Genomic DNA, 19,894 nt, shown 5'->3' with positions numbered 1-19,894 from the left:
AGCGAAGTTTCAACAGCGGAATGAATGGATCTGCCACAGGACTTGAATGCAGACGACGACCAGACGCAGCAGGGCAGGGCAGGTCAGCTGCCGTTGTACACACTGCGTTAATGGAAGCCCGATCTTGGTAGCAGCAGAGCAGCAGCAATGGCGGAACTGACTGACTGACCACCGGAGACCACTCGAGAGGAGTGGTTGGGCGTTGTGAACGCCGCCGTAGGTACGTTCTTCATTAACGGCAAGGGAAAATGGAAGGTAGGATTTTGGAGGGGGGACATCTTTTTCCTACAACATAGGCAGCAGGAGAGCTGTGTACTTGTATTAATGCAGGAAAGCGTGGTACAATGAGATCACTTGAATAGTGTAAGGATTAGAGACACTTTGGAATCGTAGGATCATCAAATGTGATAGTATGGATTTAAAAAAACGTAGGTTCGAAGTGTCGTATCACATGGAACGTTACATGAATTTCGAACGAAAAGTGTTTCTTTTTTTTTAAAGAAAACGTTTGGTTGCAACATCACAAAAATGCAAGAATTGAAAAGATAAAGATCAAAACATGAGGTGAAACTCACGCTTGTTTTCCTCTAAAATTCTTATTGGAATGCCCATTCTAAAGAAGTTTCAGAGGAATTGTCCGGTGGCATTCGTTTGTTCGAAATGTTCTCATAGGAATATTTGATCTATGAATAGAACCCTCCAAAATCCGTCCCCTTTTCCTGCATTTCAATGCGTGCCTTACGTGGGACGATTGCACAAAAGAATTCTCGGGTGGCCCTCCTTTCTTCGAAATGTTGTCATAGGAATATTTAATATACGAATTTCTTCAAAATTTATTCAATTCTCCTCCATTCCAAAATGAGCCTCACCTAGGACGATTATACAATGAACCAAAACAAGGTTCAGATAAACGAAGCTGAAGCTGGAAGCTGTTCACGCTAACCTCAAATTAGTGACGTTTTAGATTGCATGCAATCAAAGTGTCTAAACTTTGAACAAATTGATTGTATGTAATCAGACAAGGCCTCAATTCATTATTTAGCATTGACAACGTCCGTCTTCATTACGTGCTGGCGACAACCTGCAATCTTCTACTTTATGCCATTACCGTGAACTCGTCGTTTCACGCCCTCCGTTCACCATATTAGATAATTTATACTATATCCGTTCTCTTTTATCAAAATAATCTCTAACAGACACATTTGACTATTATTTTTTACAACTACCTCTTGATAAAAGTTGATAAAAATTAGATAATATCAAAATATTTTTTATAACAAATTCACTACTATTATTTTCATATAACAAATTCTAAAAAATGTATATATATGTGATCAAAATTTCTAAAATTTAACAACACGTATTTTAGAAAAAAAATTTAAAAATAGAGAAAGTAAAAGACTATATTGCCTAGTTGAGATAATGCATTAACCAGCCTCGCTTTCTCCTCCAGTATCTCTCTCATAGATCGAGGCCTCTCACATCGGCGTCCACCGCCTCCCAGATCGAGGCTGTCACAGTCCAAATCGATGCAGCTGCCATCCAAATCGTTATGGCTATCGATTCCCACCCTGCACTGTCAATAGAGGGAGAGCGAAGTGGCCGCCTCCGCCTCCGCGCCCACTCTGGTCCGCCCGCCCGCCCACCTAATGCCGGTCGACCGCCGCCGCGATGGGGTTCGACGGGCTTCAGTGCGGAAGGCTGGCATCCGTGCACCTTCGCAGAAGGCTCGCAAATCTGCTTCAGCGCAGAATTTTTTCTTTTTTCCTCTCATTTTCCGATTTAATTCTTTGGTTCTTCTAGGTCCTTCCCACATACACGAATGAATTGTTTCTTCGATGGATGATTCTCTCCCTCGGATGCTATTGGCCACCAAATCCCGCCAGCGTAATCAAGCAGGCCCTTTTCATCCTCAATTGATTTGCTCGGAGGCACTGGAAGCAAAAAGAATCATTAGAATTTATCTCTGTTCATATGTTTAGAACTGCTTCCATGTTTCGGAGAATCACTCGATCAGTCAATCTGAAATCTGATAAGTATAATACATTTGATCAAGTGCTGATATGTCCTGAAATGGCTCCATTTCAAGTCATTACTTTGTGAGATTTGTGTAATATTTGTCGAACAAAATGCATAGTTGTGCTGATAATATTTTTTTTTCAGGCATTCAGGACACTGAACTGTACATCAGGCAAGACAGGTGATATGTTAGAACGAGTTGCAGCGCCCAGCAAAGCTTGAGTGCTTCTGCAAGCCCATAAATTTCAGTGTTACAACTACAGAATGTTCGTCTGCATAAATGTATCCATTTAGGCTTACACATAGAATGCAACAATTATTTACAGATTAGCTGACACTGTCGCCGCGATGATCCAGTGACGCCTTGCAGCATTGGTATTCCTGAAAAACAAATTCTATGTTGGATTAATGAGGTGAAATATTTTCTCCGTAGCCAAAATTATGAATTGTGGCATGTTATTTAGTGACCATTCATTACCACAACTGTGCAGGATTAACAAATTATTCCACATAAAGGTTGGCAAATTGATCAAGATTTCCGCATCTAGCTCAACAACTTCAGCAGAAAAACTACTTTTTTTCAGATTAGTTTATGTGACTTTTACTCGCTCGGTCACCAACATACTAACTGCATGGAGTCTATGCACCCGTCCACTACATACCAGTAAACACATTTAACCTGCAAATACTACCTGTCAAGATTACCTCCTAATCTTTGACATACCGACGCCTGCAGCGCCTTTTCAGTCCCCGGATCCAGCGCGACGACATGGGTGACCGTCACATCGACATCCGCAGCACAGATGGCGCCGAGCCGCTCGGCGAACCTCCACACGGGGTGCTCCTCGGCGCAGACCTCGAGGGGGATCACTCGGCTGAACGCCACCGTGCAGCTGCGTAGCACCTCGCGCTGCATCCCCTTGATAACCTCCCTGATGTCCGAGCAGTAGTCGTCAAGGACCGAATCGAAGAACCCGAGGTGGACGCCCCTCAGGACGTCCAGCACCACGGCCCCATGGCCGCCGCGCCGTGCCTCCGCGCAGCCGCACAGCGCCTCCGCGCCTCCACAACGCCTCGACTGCAGCTCCACCGTGCAAGTCCTCGAATCTTGAGGCTTTGATGCCAATTATTGGAGCTGCATCTCGCAGCCCCTCTCCTGCAGATAACTAGCTCATGCTATCACCCAATCACCTGAAACTCGCACGAACCCGAGAAAGAAGATGAACAGTGGAATAGATGGATTTTTGCGCTGCACAACTTGGCTTGCAGCCTTTTCTTGGGTTTTTCTACTCCTTTTATTATGCAAGACCACTACTTTACATGCACCTATTCGTACGCCATGATCCGGATTATAAGCTCCACCACTCACACTCCCGATCATGCACAACAGTCATGCCTAAAAATACTCATGGTGTGGACGCAGCACACCTCTGAACATGCACTAGAAAACTAACTGAACTACATACAAACACAACTCAAACGGGCAACATGATTACAACTAACACGATAGTGTATTCCCCCTATCAGTTCACCACTTCGACACCACTATCGACATCAAAATCAGAATCCCTGAGTTTCTTTAGCTTCATTCTGCCGAATAATCTCACTTTACATGACCTAATGAATATTTTTCGTATACGGCGTACCGCTCTGTCCTCAAATTTCACTACTTGCAAGTCGGGTAATCCTATAAGCTCCAGCTGCTTGAGCCCTGTAAATGTTCCTGCATTAAAAGCCAACTTCTCGCTGATATAAGAACTGTCTAGGAGAGCAATAGTGATCAAGCTCTGCATTCTCTCCATGAGCTTTATATGATTTTGCTCCAGATTTGTCCTGTACAGTATTACCACAGAAAGTGTCAATGAATGCGAAATCCATTCTGGCATTCTTCCAATATGGCCATCCAATTTTATAGTTCGGAGGCGTGGGAACTTCAGCGATGCCTTGTCCATGGGCAGGCAGCAGAGTGTTCCATTCTTTCGACATGCTCCGAGATACAAATCAATCAATGAAGGGGAAAGCTTTTTCAGGGTATCGGAGACTTCTTCGCTGTTCTTCTTGGTAAGTCCAGTCAATCCCAGGTTCTTCAACCGAGTTAGCTTTCCCAAAGCTTTGATCGTCGAGTGAGTGCCACCCATAACGTCCACAACTTCCAAACCTTCTATGTTCTCTAGGGTCTCTATACCTTTAGGTACCGTTACACCTTCTGAATTATATGAGCAGTGTTTGTTTCTGCAGCGACAAGAGTCTTCTATTTTTCTACTAGCACTAAGGTTCTGCAACCTCTCGAGTCGAGTGATCTCACTAGGAAGGCTTCTGATCTGCGTCTCCCTCACATTTAGAAATTGTAGGAACGGTAGCATACCAATTGAAGAAGGAAGCTCACAAATACTTGATCCGTAAAGATTCAAGTACCTTAAATGGCACAATTCTCCTATGTGCTGTATGTCTCGCTGAGTGATTTTAAATCTGGCATTTGAGAAATCTAAAACTCGCAGTGTCTTCATTTGGGAGGAGCAAATAAGTGAAGCAATTGACTCCGACGGTTCATTAAACACTGTCAGTGACCTGATGCCCGAAATATCCACAGATTTAACTAACTTCCTGTCACTCGGACCATCTAGTGTTAGGTGGCGAAACCTCTTTGCTGGCAGAATGGAACTTATGTTTTTTCCTACTGTAATCGAGAATGTCTCCTCTTGTGCAGTCATGACTAGGATATTTCGCATCATACGATGGATCCAGCATGTCTCACATGATCCGTCCCTTGTCAATTTTGTCGCCTTTATCAAGTTTCGATCGAAGAGCTCGGATAAATACCGTTTTGCAATAGCCTCGGCACTCATCCCAGTCTTCTCCCTCACAAGGCCTTCAACCACCCATCGGCGCAGAACAGTTGCCACATTGATGCCAGAATCCTCTGGGAAAATACTGAGGTATAAGAAGCATGGCTTAAGATAAGCTGGGAGAAATTTGTAGCTACGAGTCATCACTTCCCTTATTCTGTCGAGCCTTGGATCATTGTAGAGCAATGAAGGAAGATCTTCACATAGTTCTCCCCATTTATGCGGGGGCTGTGAGGCAAGTAATTGTGCTACACTTTTTATAGCTAATTTGAGCCCCCCACATTTCTTCAGTACTTTTGCAATTGTGTCGAATGGTGGTTCATGTACCTTAATGCTGTCCAGGTCCAGATCTTGAAAGTCATCTTTGTCTTCAGGACTCATTGCTCCATTTTCTGATTTAAGAACCGAATCTTTCAGAAACTCCAATGATTTCCATTTTTGTAATCGCGGGATGCAATAAACCCGATCAGCTGACTCTGTGCAGTGCACTGCAACATGAAGGATCTCTGTTGTCACAATTATCAGACTTCCACTTATGCTAGTATCAGGCAGTGCCCTTTTGATGCTATTCCAGTAATGCGATGACCATAAACCATCAAAAACAATCAAGAACAGTTTGTCTTTTAGCTTATTTTGAATCTGATGGGCTAGCTCCTCTTCTTCGCCAATATATCCAGTTTGGCTTGAAGAAACAAGAGAGAGTTGCACAATCATATCTCTAAACACCTTTATGACCTTCATATCCTGTGGCAATTCAATCCATGCATGGTAAGCAAAATGACGGTTTTTCTCATTATATATCTCACGAGCAAGATAAGTCTTGCCTGATCCACACATCCCAGCTATTGCAGCCACCTTGGGAGCCCCTTTGCTGGTTTCTTCGGGCGATGCAGATGCCAATAAACCCACATCTTCCTTCGGATCACCAAAGTCATAATTTTGACTAGATTTTTTCCAGAAGAGAGACCGCCTATCGTCCAACACCACCGTAATAGGCATATAACGAGAGGTGGATTCATAGGGACCAACAAGTTCATAGCGCTTCTTTCTCTCGCTCACCTCAACAGTCCTGGACCTGACATGACTTAATTTGGCAGCAACATGACTGAGACGATTGTTACAGAGTGTCCTCGATGACCAACTTGAATTATGGGTGCAGACAATGGTATGTTCCTCGAGGCAGTCCTCTATGTCATAAACCAAATCTTTCACTTGAGCCACCCAAGGTTTGACCATTTGATATTGCTTGTAACCCTCTTGCAAATCTTCAACGGCACGAAGGAATGCTCCAATGGTCTCCAACTCATCTTTAATGTACCTGCCAGTGGAGATTGAAAAATGTATTATAAGGTTACTGTAGTAAAATGTTGTGTTGAATTGTAGGACAAAGGGAAACATATTTGATATATGGAGTTGAATTTGAATTGAATTCGGGTATTAGATGGGCCTGGATAGGGAGAGTTGGATTACCAAGCCTCAACCTGATGAATTTATAAGTTGATCACTGTAAGTACAGACTTGCCCTTTACACGTAGCTTTAAGATATGTTAAGTTCTTCTCTCTAAGAGGTGCAGCGGATCAATGCCCTTATGCCTAGCTTATGGTTATAGGAAGCCATAAACTGTCTATGTCCAAAAGGCAAAGCTTATGGTTTTAAGAAGCCATAATCCCATCCTATTCCCGTCTGCTCTCCTCCCAGCCCCCGTCCCCGCCCCCGGCGGCGTCCCCTTCCGCTACCTTGGATGGATCAGATCCGTGCGGCTGTTCACGTGATCATCAGGAGGCGAGGCTTCTTGAAGGCGAGGGGGCTCTGGGTCTCCTCGTCTTCCTCCCACATCTTGCCGCAGCTCGATGTCTCGGCAGCCGCCGCGGCCAGGAGATCGGTGGAGGTGGCGCCGCCCACGCCCCCGTCGTAGTGCTTCGTCTTGTGCCCGCCGAGCGCCTGTCTAGTCGGGAACTCCTTGTGGCAGATGGAGCACATGTGGACTCTGTTCGCAGCCGCCCCGTCAGAGGACGTGGCCGGCTCACGGAGGTCGGTCGGCGGTGGGATGGCGGTGATTGGGGCGGGGGCCTCCACGAGGGGTACTGCCGGAGCAGCAGCAGGAGGGGTTGGCTGTTTGACCTGGTGGCTCGTTTCGTGGCCCCCAAGCGCCTGGTAGGAGCCGAAGGACTTGCCGCAAACGGAGCACTTGAACTCCGCGGTGGCCGGAGCCGCGAGGGACGGCGGTGGTAGCCGCCACGGGAGAGCATGAGGTGGCAGAGACTGGACTAGTTCTTGGCTGCGACTTGTTGGGTTATTTAGAGTAACAATTTGCCACTGGCAACAATTTTGTGGCTCTGCTCCGTTGTCAATGACTTAGGTGACCTCGTATAGAACGAGAGTTGCCATTTCTTTGTTCCGCGCTCGCGGTGGCTAAGCTGTCCACACCCTCCGGCGGTCGGGGATCACTGGCGCTCCGTGTTCGCTCGTTGGCCTCTGATCCGCGTGAAACTTTATGTTACTCGTTGTTGCCATGTAATATTGATTCACGAAGAGTTCTGGTAGTTGCTGGATGGCGCCATTTCGGAGGTGGCATTGTGGTGTTTTAGGTGTTTGTTAAGATATTTTGATCGGATTTATGCAAATGACACTTAAGCACTGTACTTGGTTGCTCTGTATACGTCTACTGTTAGTTTTTGAGATTCTGATCAGTTGTAACTAGTGTAACTTTGGACATGTTGCTATACGCAAATGTTACTTGCTTTCCAGGCCTCTGCGGCTGTTAACTTTTGCTACAAAATTCGACCCGTTCCATTGTTCATGTGTTCTGCTCGTGTCAAATTGTGGTTGCTATTTGAAAGTGCATCTAGCCCCTATGTGTGGTTTTGGTAATTAATGACAATACCTATGGACTAACAATGGTGTTGAGTTTGTTAGAAGGTTGTTCCATAGGTGATGCATGGATGAGATATGCATGAGCTTTAAGTGAATGGGGAGAATGAAAATGCATCAAGATGAATGAGCTCAAAGTGATGCTCGGGTAAGTGATGACAATGCTTATGGACTAACAATCATATTGAGAATTGCTATTAGGTTATTCCATAGGAGATGCATAAATGATGAAGCATGGATTCTTTGAGAAATGCCATGAGTTCAAATAATTGCATCAAAAGTCATTGAGATTTTAGTGATGCTCATAAGAAGAAGAAGAAGCTCAATAAGATTAGCAATAAGCTTGAAGGCTAAGTTACTTGTGGAGATCAAGTAACTAAAGGTATGCTTGTCAATAGAGTTTTATAGACTAACCCGTGTGCTATGTGTTTAAGAATGAGTGGGGTTAGGTTCTATATGAAGATTGACAATATGCATGAAGGCTAATAAGTTACTTGTCGAGATCAAGTAACTTAAGGTATAAATGTTGTCATTTAGGTTTTATGGACTAACCCATGTGCTTTATGCTTGAGAGTGAGTTGGGGTTAGGATCCATAAGAAGTCATAAGTTGAATTGAAATCATATATGCCAAGAGTGAAGAACAAGAATGGACTCCACATTTGATAAAGTGAATTTCTTCAAGATGTCGAATACAAAGTGGTTTTCTATGGCAAGACGGTGAAGGGGAAGCAAGACTCGGCTGCGATGGACCATCCGTGGTGAAGGGCAAGCAAATGGCTTGGCGCCGAAGGACCAAGGCGGTGGTGAAGAGCGAGTGAAGCTTTGTGCCAATGGACCGTGCAAGGCCATGAGAAGCTATGAGTGATTCGCATCAATCACATGAGGAATCAAGAATATATGGAGCAAAGATTTTATAGAAGTTGGCAACCCTCAAAGGTTTGAAAGTAAAAAACGATACTTGAAAGTATTCAAAAGGCTCAAATTGGTTCAAATGTGTTTTATCTTTGAAATTGAGTCTAGGTATGCCGCACTATTAAGAGGGATGCAACGTGAGTTAATTGTCGTGTCTCAGTGCTCAAGAGTTCCCAACCAAACCCAAAGTGAGAGTTTGTTGTTAAGAGTCCAGAGCGGAAAGTGTGGAAGTGTCCAAAATGGGTTTTGGATGTGTAGCCCTCTGAATAAGCTTTCCATAGAGTCCAAAATCGTCGAAATCGGACTCCGGGATCAAAAGTTATCGCCGTTTTTCGGAGGTCAGCTGTGCTGTACTCGGAGACTCCGGTGAAGACTGGATTCTCCGGTACCTGGAGTGGCCGGAGACTCCGGTGTAGGCCGGATATTCCGGTAAGTTCCAGAAAAGAGCCCAACGGCTAGTTTTTTGAAGTGGGCTATTTATACCCCACTCACCCCATCCTTTGGGGCTGCTGCAAGGGCACGAAAAGAACATCCTCTAGAGCCAAAAGAACATCTCCCACTCCATTCTAGTGTGTGATTTGAGAAGAAAAGTGAGTTGGGTTGAGAGATTGGAAGATTGAGTGCAAGTGAGCTAAAATCCAATCTTGAGCACTTGAGTTCTCGGCAAGAAGTTCAATTGCGTTTGTTACTCTTGGAGGTGAAGCCTCCTAGCCGGCTAGGTGTTGCCCGGTGAGCTCCCGCGCGTGTGGTGAGCCGCGGGAAAGTTTGTGAAGGTCGATCTCGCCTCTGAAAGGGAAGAGATAAAGCTAGTGGATCGAGGAAAGCGGTTGAAAGAGACCCGGCTCGTTGGAGCTTCCTCAACGTTGACGTAGGATTCACGGTGGTGAATCCGAACTTCGGGAAACAAATCTTTGTGTCTCCTCTCTTGTTTCCTTACTTTTATGTTCTTGCTCAAATCTTTGTGCATATTGCTCGATCTACTTGTTTGTGTGTATTTGAGTGTAGGTTCTTCGTGAATCTATTTGGAATCATCTCCGGGAACACAGGACATCACTTGGTTTGAGCTAGAACTCTCTACTCATTAATTTTATTCAGTTTCGGGCTCAGTTCTGTACAGAACCCGGAGAATCCGGTCTTTACCGGAGTTTCTGGACCTGTACACACCGGAGTATCCGGACTACACCGGAGTCTCCGGTGAACAGTAATTTCAGGCATATGAACGGTATTTTCAGCCTTTTTCAATTTAAGTTTTATTGCATATCTTTTGCTAGAATTGAGTAATTTTTGTCACTTTAGGATTGTAATTTTCACACTTATTTAGGGTGATTGTGCACTAGTTGAGCCTACCATATTTAGGTTTTTCTCTTGTGAAAAACTCGTTAGTTTATATTCCGCTGCAAGTTTAGGCCAACGGTAGAAAGGGTTGAATTTTTGTAAAAACGCCTATTCCCTCCTCCTCTAGGCGACATCATTGTCCTTTCACTATTGGGAGGTGCGTAGCCGTCTTGTTGTGTGAAATCATGTCTGAAATCAGATCCCTGTTAAACATTACAGTTATTGGAATTTGTAGTGTGACATTCTCTGAACTTGTAATTTTGTGCGGATTAGTATTATTTTAATGCTAACTGCGTAAAAAAAAGTTTAAAATAATAATAGTATCAATTAAATAACAAACAAAACAAGTCTTTGTTCAGATAACCTCATCAAGATGATCTTGTCATTTTTGGACCCGATCGAGTCAAATGGGCAATCAAGATTCAAGAGTTGTGCACTATGAGAACAATAAAGGGAAAAACTAGCTAGCATTGGCTTGTTTCCATAGAATGGGTCAAGGATTAAATGAAGAAGACTAGATATTCCAGCGCAGCAGGCAAGGACTTCTGATTTGGGTTTGGATCAGGTTCAATCATTCTCGAAAATAAGTAATGCCCAGGAACTACTGGTTTAATCTTTTTTCTAGATGTACATGTTTGCCCCTGAACTACTTTTACTCAATCGTAAACCTTTTCAGAAATGGACTACTAAGGCACACCTCTTAATCCCACCCTTAGATTATAGCACCGAGTTTTACATGATTATACCCTTAATCAAGGTTTATAAGCATTAAAAGAAAGAGAAAAACAAATCATCGTCTCACGTGTTCCTAAAATTATGTCAGGCGAAGATTTTGCTCAACATGGTTCCTGCTGCCAAATCCCAGTAATGGCAGAAGTTGAGTGAAATAACTTGGAGAAGTGTAGAACAACAGATTGCCCCCATAAATTGGATTGGTACATCAGTTTGGATTCTTTGCCAAAAATAACTTTAACTTTCTGATGTAGACAATCTAGACAATCTATATGCTCTAAACTAAATCGGTGTTTTCACGACTACTTAAGCAGCCACTATTGCAACAAAAGAAGAATCAGGGCATGTCTCGAACGCGGGAATACAGAGAGAGATGGGGGTGCTGGTACCTGATGTTCTCCTGCACGCTCCGGAGCAAGGTGGCCTCCTCCTGAAATTCCTTCACCAAACTGACGGCAATCTCTTCAACCAAGCGCAACACCAAAGTGAGGGCAATCTCCGCCATTTCCGCCTGCGCCCGAGAAGAGAGTGCGTCAACTCCTCTTTCGCGTGCTTCGCCTCGCGCTTGCTTTTAAGGTTCCAAGCCGAAATTGCCCTGTAAACCCTGTGGAATTAAAGTTTCACAATCAAGCTTCATTATGCTGTTGGCTCTATAGAATATAGATCGAACTGGGATTCTGCAGCAGCCCACAAGTGAAGCTGGCATTATACTGAGGGCGTGTTTGATTTTCGACGCCTGTTCCAAACACTGATTCTATATTGTGGCTTTGGAATAAAACTGATTCTCCAAAGACTCATTCATCAAAGTGGCTATTGGGCATCTTAGTTGACTTCACAACTTGCTTTTTATACATAGCACATTTTTCTCCCGGAGCTCATACAGCATAGTTTTGCTAAGCTTCAATCATTCCAAACCAGTTCGATCGTGACTGAGGGCATGTTTGGTTTTCGATGGCTGTTCCAAAAAGTGATTCTATATTGTAGCTGGAATAAGACTGTTTCTCCATACTGATTCATCAAAGTGGCTATTGGGCATCTTAGTTGACTTCACAACTTGATTGCGCATGCTTCGTTAATATTCATGCTCAAGTTGACTTCACAACTTGGTTTTTATATATAGCACATTTTAGTGACTCGGAGCTTATATAGCGTAGTTTTGCTAAGCTTCAATCATCCAAACCAGTTCAATCGTGACTTACAGAACATATATTGGTCAAGTTGCGGCATGATTACCATTTTCTTAGTAAGGTCAACATCAAGTACTAACTATTCTGGCTTGCAACGATTTCTATTTAGAATGGAAATCGAGTGCAGTAAATAATGTGAGAGTAACAGTAACTTATATATTGACCATCGATATATATGTGGTAAGGGACATGTAACATGTCCGTTTGGGTGGAACTGTCACTGAACGGGTGACTCTTGGTGGGTAATTGTAGATGATAGTTTATTGGCTAATTGATCAGATATATAGACTCTCATGAGATGTCTGTTCGTAACACTCTATTTGATTAATTATCTGTAATGTAAACTTCTTATTCAAAAAATCCTCTAAAATACCGTGGGAAAAATATGAGGAGAAAAATGATATGTTGATATGCCATTAAAACTTCTTTAAAATCCAATAGAAAAAATAAGGAGAAAATAATATGGTATATATCGAATATTACCTTATTGTAAGCTCATTTGAGAAATCTAGAAGGAAAAAACTCATTGATGAGCTTAGAGAGCAATAATTATGATCTTTATGTCATATTAAAACCGTCGAAAACCACTTAGTAAGATAGGAGGAATAAAATAGATATTACCTCATTAAAAATCTTATATGAGAAATCGTATAGGAAAAACTAATAAAGAAAAAGAGTGCAATATAGTATGAACAGGTTATTATTTAGGGATCAACTTCTCCTGAACCTTACAAATCTCACAGTTGTCGCATACCAATTTTATGAACATATTTTTGGAATGTAGAAGTTGGTAAGAACTTAGTGAATAAATCAGCGAGATTATCACATAATTTTATTTGCAAGATTTCTATTTTCCTATTATTTTGCAATTCATGAGGATAGAATATTTTAAGGGTAATATGTTTGGTTATATTGTTCTTTGTGTCACATGTTTGTATTTGAGCAATGCATGCAGAAGTATCTTCATAGATAATTATTGGTGATTCAATAGAATCAATACCACATAACTGTTGTATATGGTTGATCATTCTGCGAAGTCATACGTATTCACGTGATGCTTCATATAATTTAATTATTTCAGAATGATTTGTAGATGTAGCCACAAGAGTCTGTTTTGAAAACTTCCATGAAATGACTGTTCCACCGTGTAAGAACACGAAGCTTGTCTATGACCTGATATTATGGAGATCTGATAAGTAGCCGCGTCAGTGTATTCAATCATATTCATATCTTGTTTTCTTTGAAAGAAAAGACCAAGATCTATGGTACCTTGGAGATATCGAAAGATATTCTTGACTCCTGCCTAATGCCATTTAGTTGGAGCAGCGCTATACCTAGCTAGTAAGTTCACTGCAAATACGATATCAGTGCTGGTGCAATTTGCAAGATACATAAACGCTCCAGTGGCACTGAGATAAGATACCTCAGGTTCAAGTATTTCTTCTCCTTCCTCCCATGGTCTAAATGGATCTTTCTCCATATCAAGAGATAGAATAACCATGGGAGTCTTGGAATGATATGATTTATCCATATTGAATTTGTTCAATATTTTCTGGGTATATGCGGCTTGGTGTACTAGAATACCTGAAGGAAGATGCTCGAGTTGTATACCCGAGCAAAATTTGGTTTTACTCAAATTTTTCATTTAAAATTCCGTCTTTAGATGATTGCGTGGTTCATCTATATCTTCTATATTTTCGATGATATTCAGATCATCAACATAGACAGAAATAATACAAAATCATGTTGAGGACTTCTTTATGAAGACACATGGACAATCATCATTATTGGAGTACCCTTGGTTGTATCACATTCTTCCCGACTGCTTTGAGCCATATAATGAATTTTTAAGCTTTACACAATACATGTTGCGGTTTGCATTTTGGTTCGAAATGTCTAGTCCTTCGGGGACTTCCATATATATGTCCGAATCAAGTGACCCATATAAATATGCGGTTACTACATCCATCAACTGCATAGATAGATGATTTTAAACTGCTAATGAAATTAGATATTAGAACGTGATTCCATTCATTATTGGAGAATATGTCTCATTGAAATTAATACCGCGTCTCTACGTGAACCCTTGTGATATAAGTCTCGCTTTATATCTCACCACCTCGTTATTTTCATTCTGTTTGCAGACGAAAACCCACTTGTATCCCACAGGAAAATTTTTACGAGGAGTAAGTATTACTGATGCGAATACCTCTCTTTTAGAGAGCAAGCACAATTCTTCCTGGATAGTATCCTTCTATTGTGTCCAGTCCGAGTGCTTGCGGCACTCTGTCATGGTCTTGGGATCTGGATCATTGAGAATGTTGTTTGCAATCTTTGAGGAGAAGTATGTATCGATAATTATAGTCTTTCTATTAAAGAATTCTCTAGAATCAGTATAATTGATGGAAATTTCATCTACCCTTTCTGACTCATCGTGATTTCCCATTACGATTGAGTTTAGGTGTTTCGATGTCCCAGTACCAGTATTTGTGTGCACAGTTAAGCTGGGATGTGGATGTTGAACATCCACTGGATGTATAATATACATAGGCCTTAGGCGTCGTTCAAATTGACGTTGATTTGTATTTACTATTTTGGAGGAGAGATTCATCTATTTCCATGGTAGCTTGCAAGAAGTTTTATTCTTTGTGACCATACTTTCTCTCTCTTATTTTGATTTGGAGTTGAGTGGTTTTGTTTGGTACCTTCACTCTTTTTGACACATTTCTAGCATGAATATTGGATTTAGTGATACATTTATTATCAGTAAATGCATTTGACAGGTTATTTGTAATATATTGTAAATTTATGATTTTCTGAACTTGGAGTTTAGATTCCTGAGTACGTGAATCTGAGTAGAAAATGTCTGTAGCATTCCAATTGATTTTTTGGCATTCTTTTTTATACTTAAAATCTCCTATAATGCTATGAAATGTTCCTAATCAAATATACAGTCAGCGTACCGAGCTATAAATAGGTTCTCTGTGAGGGGATTAAGGTATTTTATGATTGATGGAGAGTTATACCCCACGTAGATCCCTAGTTTCCTATGTGAGTCTATTGATGTACGCTGCGGTGGTGAGATCGGTACGTATATAACGCAACCAAACTTTCGCAAATGGAAAATGCTAGGAGGATTTTCACGTACTAACTGCAGTGGGGAAGCAGTGTGATATGTAGTTGGTCGTAATTGAATTAAGTCAGCAGCATATAAGACTGCATGACCCTAACATGAAGTTGGTAAGTTGCAATTGTGTAATAATGGTCGTGTGATGAGCTTGACTCTCTTGATGAGAGATTCGACTAAACCATTTTGAGTATGGATGTATGGTACTGAGTGTTGGATTTGAATTCCTATAGCATATAATAATTATTGAAGGCACGTAAGGTGAATTCAGTCGTATTGTCTATTCGAATGGATTGTATCCTATGTTAAAGATAATATGCTTGTAATTTAATAATATGAATAATTATTTTAGCAAAAGCACGATTTCGTGTGGATAAAAGATACACATGTGACCATAGTGTAGATGTGTCAATAAGAACTATAAAGTACCTGAACGGTCCAATTAATGATCGGATAGGACCACATATATCGTCTTGAATGTGCTTACGAAATTTGAGTGGTTCAGCTCGGATTTTAAAACAAGATAGTCTTAAAATCAATTTCTCTGTGACACATACAGTGCACACAAAATCTGAAGATTATGAGAATTTAACAGTAGTTATACTTGACCAATTGAATTGAGAAATTTTTCGCATCATCCCTACACCGGGATGACCCATGCGATCATGCTATATTTTGAATGTGTTAACATTATGAAAAATTACCTTATATGTAACATGTGATACGGGTTTGATGAATATATAGTACAATTCTGAAGATAAAGAGAACATTTTCTCTAGTATTTGTTTGATATATTCGTTATTTTTTTTACCGAGGAGATATTCCTTTTTTTATCATCAAGACTTTTGATATGGAACCTATTTTGACGAATATCTTTATAACTTAGTAGGATACATGTTAAGTCAGGATATAATAGTACATCATCGATTGTTATTTGAGTACTCATGAAGAGAGTGATTATATCGCGACCAGAGTTAGCAATCATAGCATCGCGTCCCGCGACTGTCAAAACATTTTATTTACTTTTTGAAAGTTTAAAAATATTTAATCTCCCTTAGTATATAGTAATACAATTATCCACTAAACACATTTTCTCTTTCCATCAAATTGTTCCCTGTAGATATCATGATATGGAAGAAGCGTTCGTGCTTCTCTTTTGTAGGTGTTCAGACCAATCGGCCCCTAGAATGAAAATAATGAGTAAATAATGTGAGAGCAATAGTACTTGTAACATATCCGGCCGGATGACAGTTCCACTAAAACAGATGTCCATTGGTGGGTAACTGTAGATGGTAATTTATTAGTTAATTGATCAAATGTATAGACTCTCAAGAGGTGTCTGCCCGCAACAATTTCCACAGCATTCCCGTCTCTTCGTTAGGCCTGTTACATCATCTCGAAAGCAAAATCGCCAACTACTTCCTCAGGTACTTCCGCTAGTTTTGTAAACGTGTTAATCAAACTTTATTGCATCTGCTGTAAAACTGCAATAGGATTTGTTTCATAAAAAGTAACCAGACATATCATATGCAAGTAGTTTTCTTACTGGTATATAGCATACTCCAGAGCAGCAACCATTGGAAACGAAAATGTTCTGCTCCTAATCTGACCTACAAGGATGCTGGATCCGTCTGAGTAACAAAACAGCACAGCCCGCACAGCTAAGGAAACATGACCAAACAAGCAAACACAAACATCTCGAGAAACAACAGCAAAACAAAAAGGTGCAGATTTCCTATTGGAAGTCTCACTGTGAAAGATCCGTTGTTATCCAACATAGTCCCTAAAGTAGAACTATCTTGTTGACATAGAAATCATTCTCACAGAATACAAGAGCCTAGTTCATCCTCTTGATGAGCTCGTTGATGTAGTTCTCACGGTTGCCAGCATCACCACCCTCGACGTAGTGGTTCCTCTTCTTCTTCAGGCCACCCAGCGGCGCCTTCAGCTTAAATGGCCAGAGGAAGTTGTTGGCCTCCTTGAAGTGTGGGCCAACAGTCATGATCTCATGGACAAGGTCCTCGATACAGATGATGTTGTGCTTCCCAAGGCCCTAATCGACGGCAAGTACAGAAATTGACTTTAAATTCACATTTTGAAATGTTATAACACATCAGAAATTCAGAATCATTATGATTGTTATAGATGACAAACCTCCTCAATGACATTGTTGTTGCTCAGTGGAATCCTCTGCTTGTTCAACTTCCCATAACCCCGCTTGTAGATCAATTCCCTTACACTCTTCAGATTAGGGTACCTAAAGATATAAGAATTGATGTTTCAGACTACTTCGGAGCATAAAAAATCATTTACACAAAAAGAGAAAAACTGAGAAATCAAGGCACTAGGATAACTGGAATTTATTACAGTACTATTTTTGCCACTGGTGCCTCAGCTTTGTGATCCAGTCAATAAAATCACCTAAAACGAATTGGATATGGACCCAAATAAGTTGGATATTGTAATATTATGAGTAATCAATCTAACTCTAGTACAGTTTGTACCAATATCATGTCAATATTCAACTTACTACTGTCTTAGTGACAGTAAGAGTAAGGTAGTAGTTGAACAAAAAACCATAAGTGACTAAACAAAAAGACGTATCAACTGGGCTTAAACTTTCAACCCAGAAGGACTAAATGAACAAGTTTAAACATTTTCTCCAGAGCAGAAGAATCACGAAAACTTCAAACCTTCTACAGAATACTTACATGATATCACAACCATAGTATAAACAAAGGAAAAATAAAAAATAAAGCATTTTTACACCTCATAAGTGTGAGCGGTCACTCTACATGTGATGTGAAAGGTTAAATCATAATTGTGCTTCTACATCTTAGAAAAGCACATCGTTCCTATAAGTGCAATTTGCTACAATTAATGTGAAAACAGACTGCACAAATTCAAAACTTACCCATATGCAACATATGGCTCAACCCTGCGCAGCATGTTAATGGTAGCCTTGTTAACCTTGAGGAAGACACCATTGAAGATCTGCCTCAAACGCAGGAGCTGCAAAATCTTGCGGGTCTTGGGGTGCATGGCATTGATACTACACATCACATTCGACAACATTTAACATTTAAGCAAGACAAGGGAATCAGCAACTGATCTATACAATGACCTACCCACGGATGCGGACCACAAACAGAAGCTTGGCCTCGGGGCTCACATAGAACCCACCCTTCATCCGGGCCTCACGCTTGAGCTGCACAAGCTCCTTCTCCTGCACAAATCACAACAGATTCCCTAAGTTCCCACATCTATTCAGAAAGAACCATTATCTCTATCGAACAATCTATTATCCATACAAGAATCCGAGTAACAAATGGCAATCTCATTCCAATGACAACTGAACCAGTCAAGAATCAGCATTGCAGCATATAATATTTAACAATTCTCATAGACAAGGTAAAGCATTTACCAAATCATCCGAAACTTTCAATCTAAACCGATAGCAGTTATCATGTACACTTCCAACCTATTAAGGTCCAAGCTTTACCAAACCACATGTGGGTTCATCATAATAAACAAAATGTTCACATACAAAATCTACAAACATGTTTGACAAACCAAAAATGATCTAGATATCGCTAAGTTAACGCGCCATCATAGGGGGTAGTGATCCCATTTTTTAATCTACACTGTTATGTTCACAACAAATTCCATCCAATGAACCCACCGACCCTAGATGCCACACGCTGAGCTCCACAGATCGCCCGCGAATCTCGACGTTGCCAGGCCAAAGCAATCGCATCTAACTACCTCTCAACAGCAAGAGAATGACAGATCGAGACGGGGGGAATGGCTCACCTGGGCGTCGTACTCCTGCGCGTACTCCTTGGCGCGGGCGAAGATGAGCTTGCGGCCCTCGAGCGCCTTCTTCCTGTCGGCGACCGCCTTCTCCTTCTTCTCCGCTGCCCACAGCTCCTCCCGCTTCCGCTTCCGCAGCACCGACTCTGGCACCGCCGCCGCCTTCGCCTCCGCCGCCATCTGCACAGACACGAACAGCACGACCTCAGATCCACGAGGAGAAAGAGTTGGAAGACGAGCTCTAGGGCTCGAGGTGGGGGAGGCGCGCGCTTACCTCGATGACCTGTGTGTGCTGGGGAGAGGAGGGGAGGCCGAGGTGCGGAGGGAAGGAAGTGGCGGCGGGGTGGCAGGATGAGACTACTTATTTGCAGGCGAGGCTCTTGCTCCGCGCGCTAGGTTTAGGGTTTCGGCGCCCTCGAGAGGGAGGATCGGACGGCTGCGGTTGATGGGCTCTTGTAGCTGCAGTTACTCTATCCAATTGGGCCTAATGCACCTCTAAGAAATATTGGGCCTAATACAACTGCTGCTGGTGTTGGATAATGATGGATACGCAATTTCGGCTCAACAAACAGGATGGAGAGGCCCTTTCACAGCTGGAATTCCAATAGGAAATTGAATGATCCAGATCCCCTGAAATTGTACAATTTTGTTGTCCGACAGTTGAATGTTTGGTTGGCGTACCTGTAAGAAATATATTGATGAACTTGTATGTGTTTGCATTTAAGCAGGTGTTTGGTTATGAAGTGCAAACGGTAATGCAAAGGGTGTCGGAAAATGCCGGCACTGCAAAAGAAGTAAGCGACTCTTGACTTTGTTTGGTTCTCCCACCGTAATGGAATTTGAAGCCATGGGGTTTGGGCTTTTGGCTAGTTTGGCATGGCATTGGCTTTGCAATGGACATTCAGGTTTCCTGCAACTAGTCTGAGCCTCCGGCAAGCTGGATCTCCGGCGAGAGCTCTGCATCTCCAACTGAGACCAAGGCGACCTCATCAGAGCCCGCGCGCATGGGTTGCGCGTTATCCCATCGCAGCGGCTCATCCTTATCAACAT

General features: G+C 42.0%; 2 protein-coding genes across 4 annotated transcripts; both read right to left on the bottom strand.

Moving 5' to 3' along the window:
* Positions 1–2,125: 2,125 nt before the first annotated feature.
* LOC133896519 (disease resistance protein Pik-2-like) lies at positions 2,126–11,505 on the bottom strand. Of its 3 annotated transcripts, none has more exons than XR_009905775.1 (3): positions 6,603–6,735; positions 2,725–6,183; positions 2,126–2,400 (listed from the first exon to the last, which is right to left on the bottom strand). XR_009905775.1 is itself a non-coding variant. In XM_062337150.1 (2 exons), exons 1-2 carry the CDS (start codon positions 11,220–11,222, stop codon positions 3,543–3,545), a joined length of 2,757 nt encoding a protein of 918 aa, XP_062193134.1. In that variant the 5' UTR covers positions 11,223–11,505; the 3' UTR covers positions 2,643–3,542. The 3 variants fall into 3 exon arrangements, 1 of the variants encoding a protein (XP_062193134.1); XR_009905774.1 differs by lacking the exon at positions 6,603–6,735 and adding an exon at positions 6,336–6,469 and having other exon boundaries at positions 2,134–2,400; XM_062337150.1 differs by lacking the exons at positions 2,126–2,400; positions 6,603–6,735 and adding an exon at positions 11,107–11,505 and having other exon boundaries at positions 2,643–6,183.
* Positions 11,506–16,744: 5,239 nt separating this feature from the next.
* On the bottom strand, positions 16,745–19,276 carry LOC133895843 (large ribosomal subunit protein uL30x-like). Its single transcript, XM_062336365.1, has 6 exons — positions 19,119–19,276; positions 18,845–19,024; positions 18,160–18,257; positions 17,946–18,083; positions 17,186–17,288; positions 16,745–17,084 (listed from the first exon to the last, which is right to left on the bottom strand). Exons 2-6 carry the CDS (start codon positions 19,022–19,024, stop codon positions 16,869–16,871), a joined length of 735 nt encoding a protein of 244 aa, XP_062192349.1. The 5' UTR covers positions 19,119–19,276; the 3' UTR covers positions 16,745–16,868.
* Between the last annotated feature and the right edge of the window lie 618 nt (positions 19,277–19,894).

This window comes from Phragmites australis, chromosome 16 (genome assembly GCF_958298935.1).
Source record: "Phragmites australis chromosome 16, lpPhrAust1.1, whole genome shotgun sequence".
Taxonomy (NCBI): domain Eukaryota; kingdom Viridiplantae; phylum Streptophyta; class Magnoliopsida; order Poales; family Poaceae; genus Phragmites; species Phragmites australis.
Note: the sequence above shows the minus strand (reverse complement) of the source record. Positions and strands in the feature narration are given on the sequence as shown.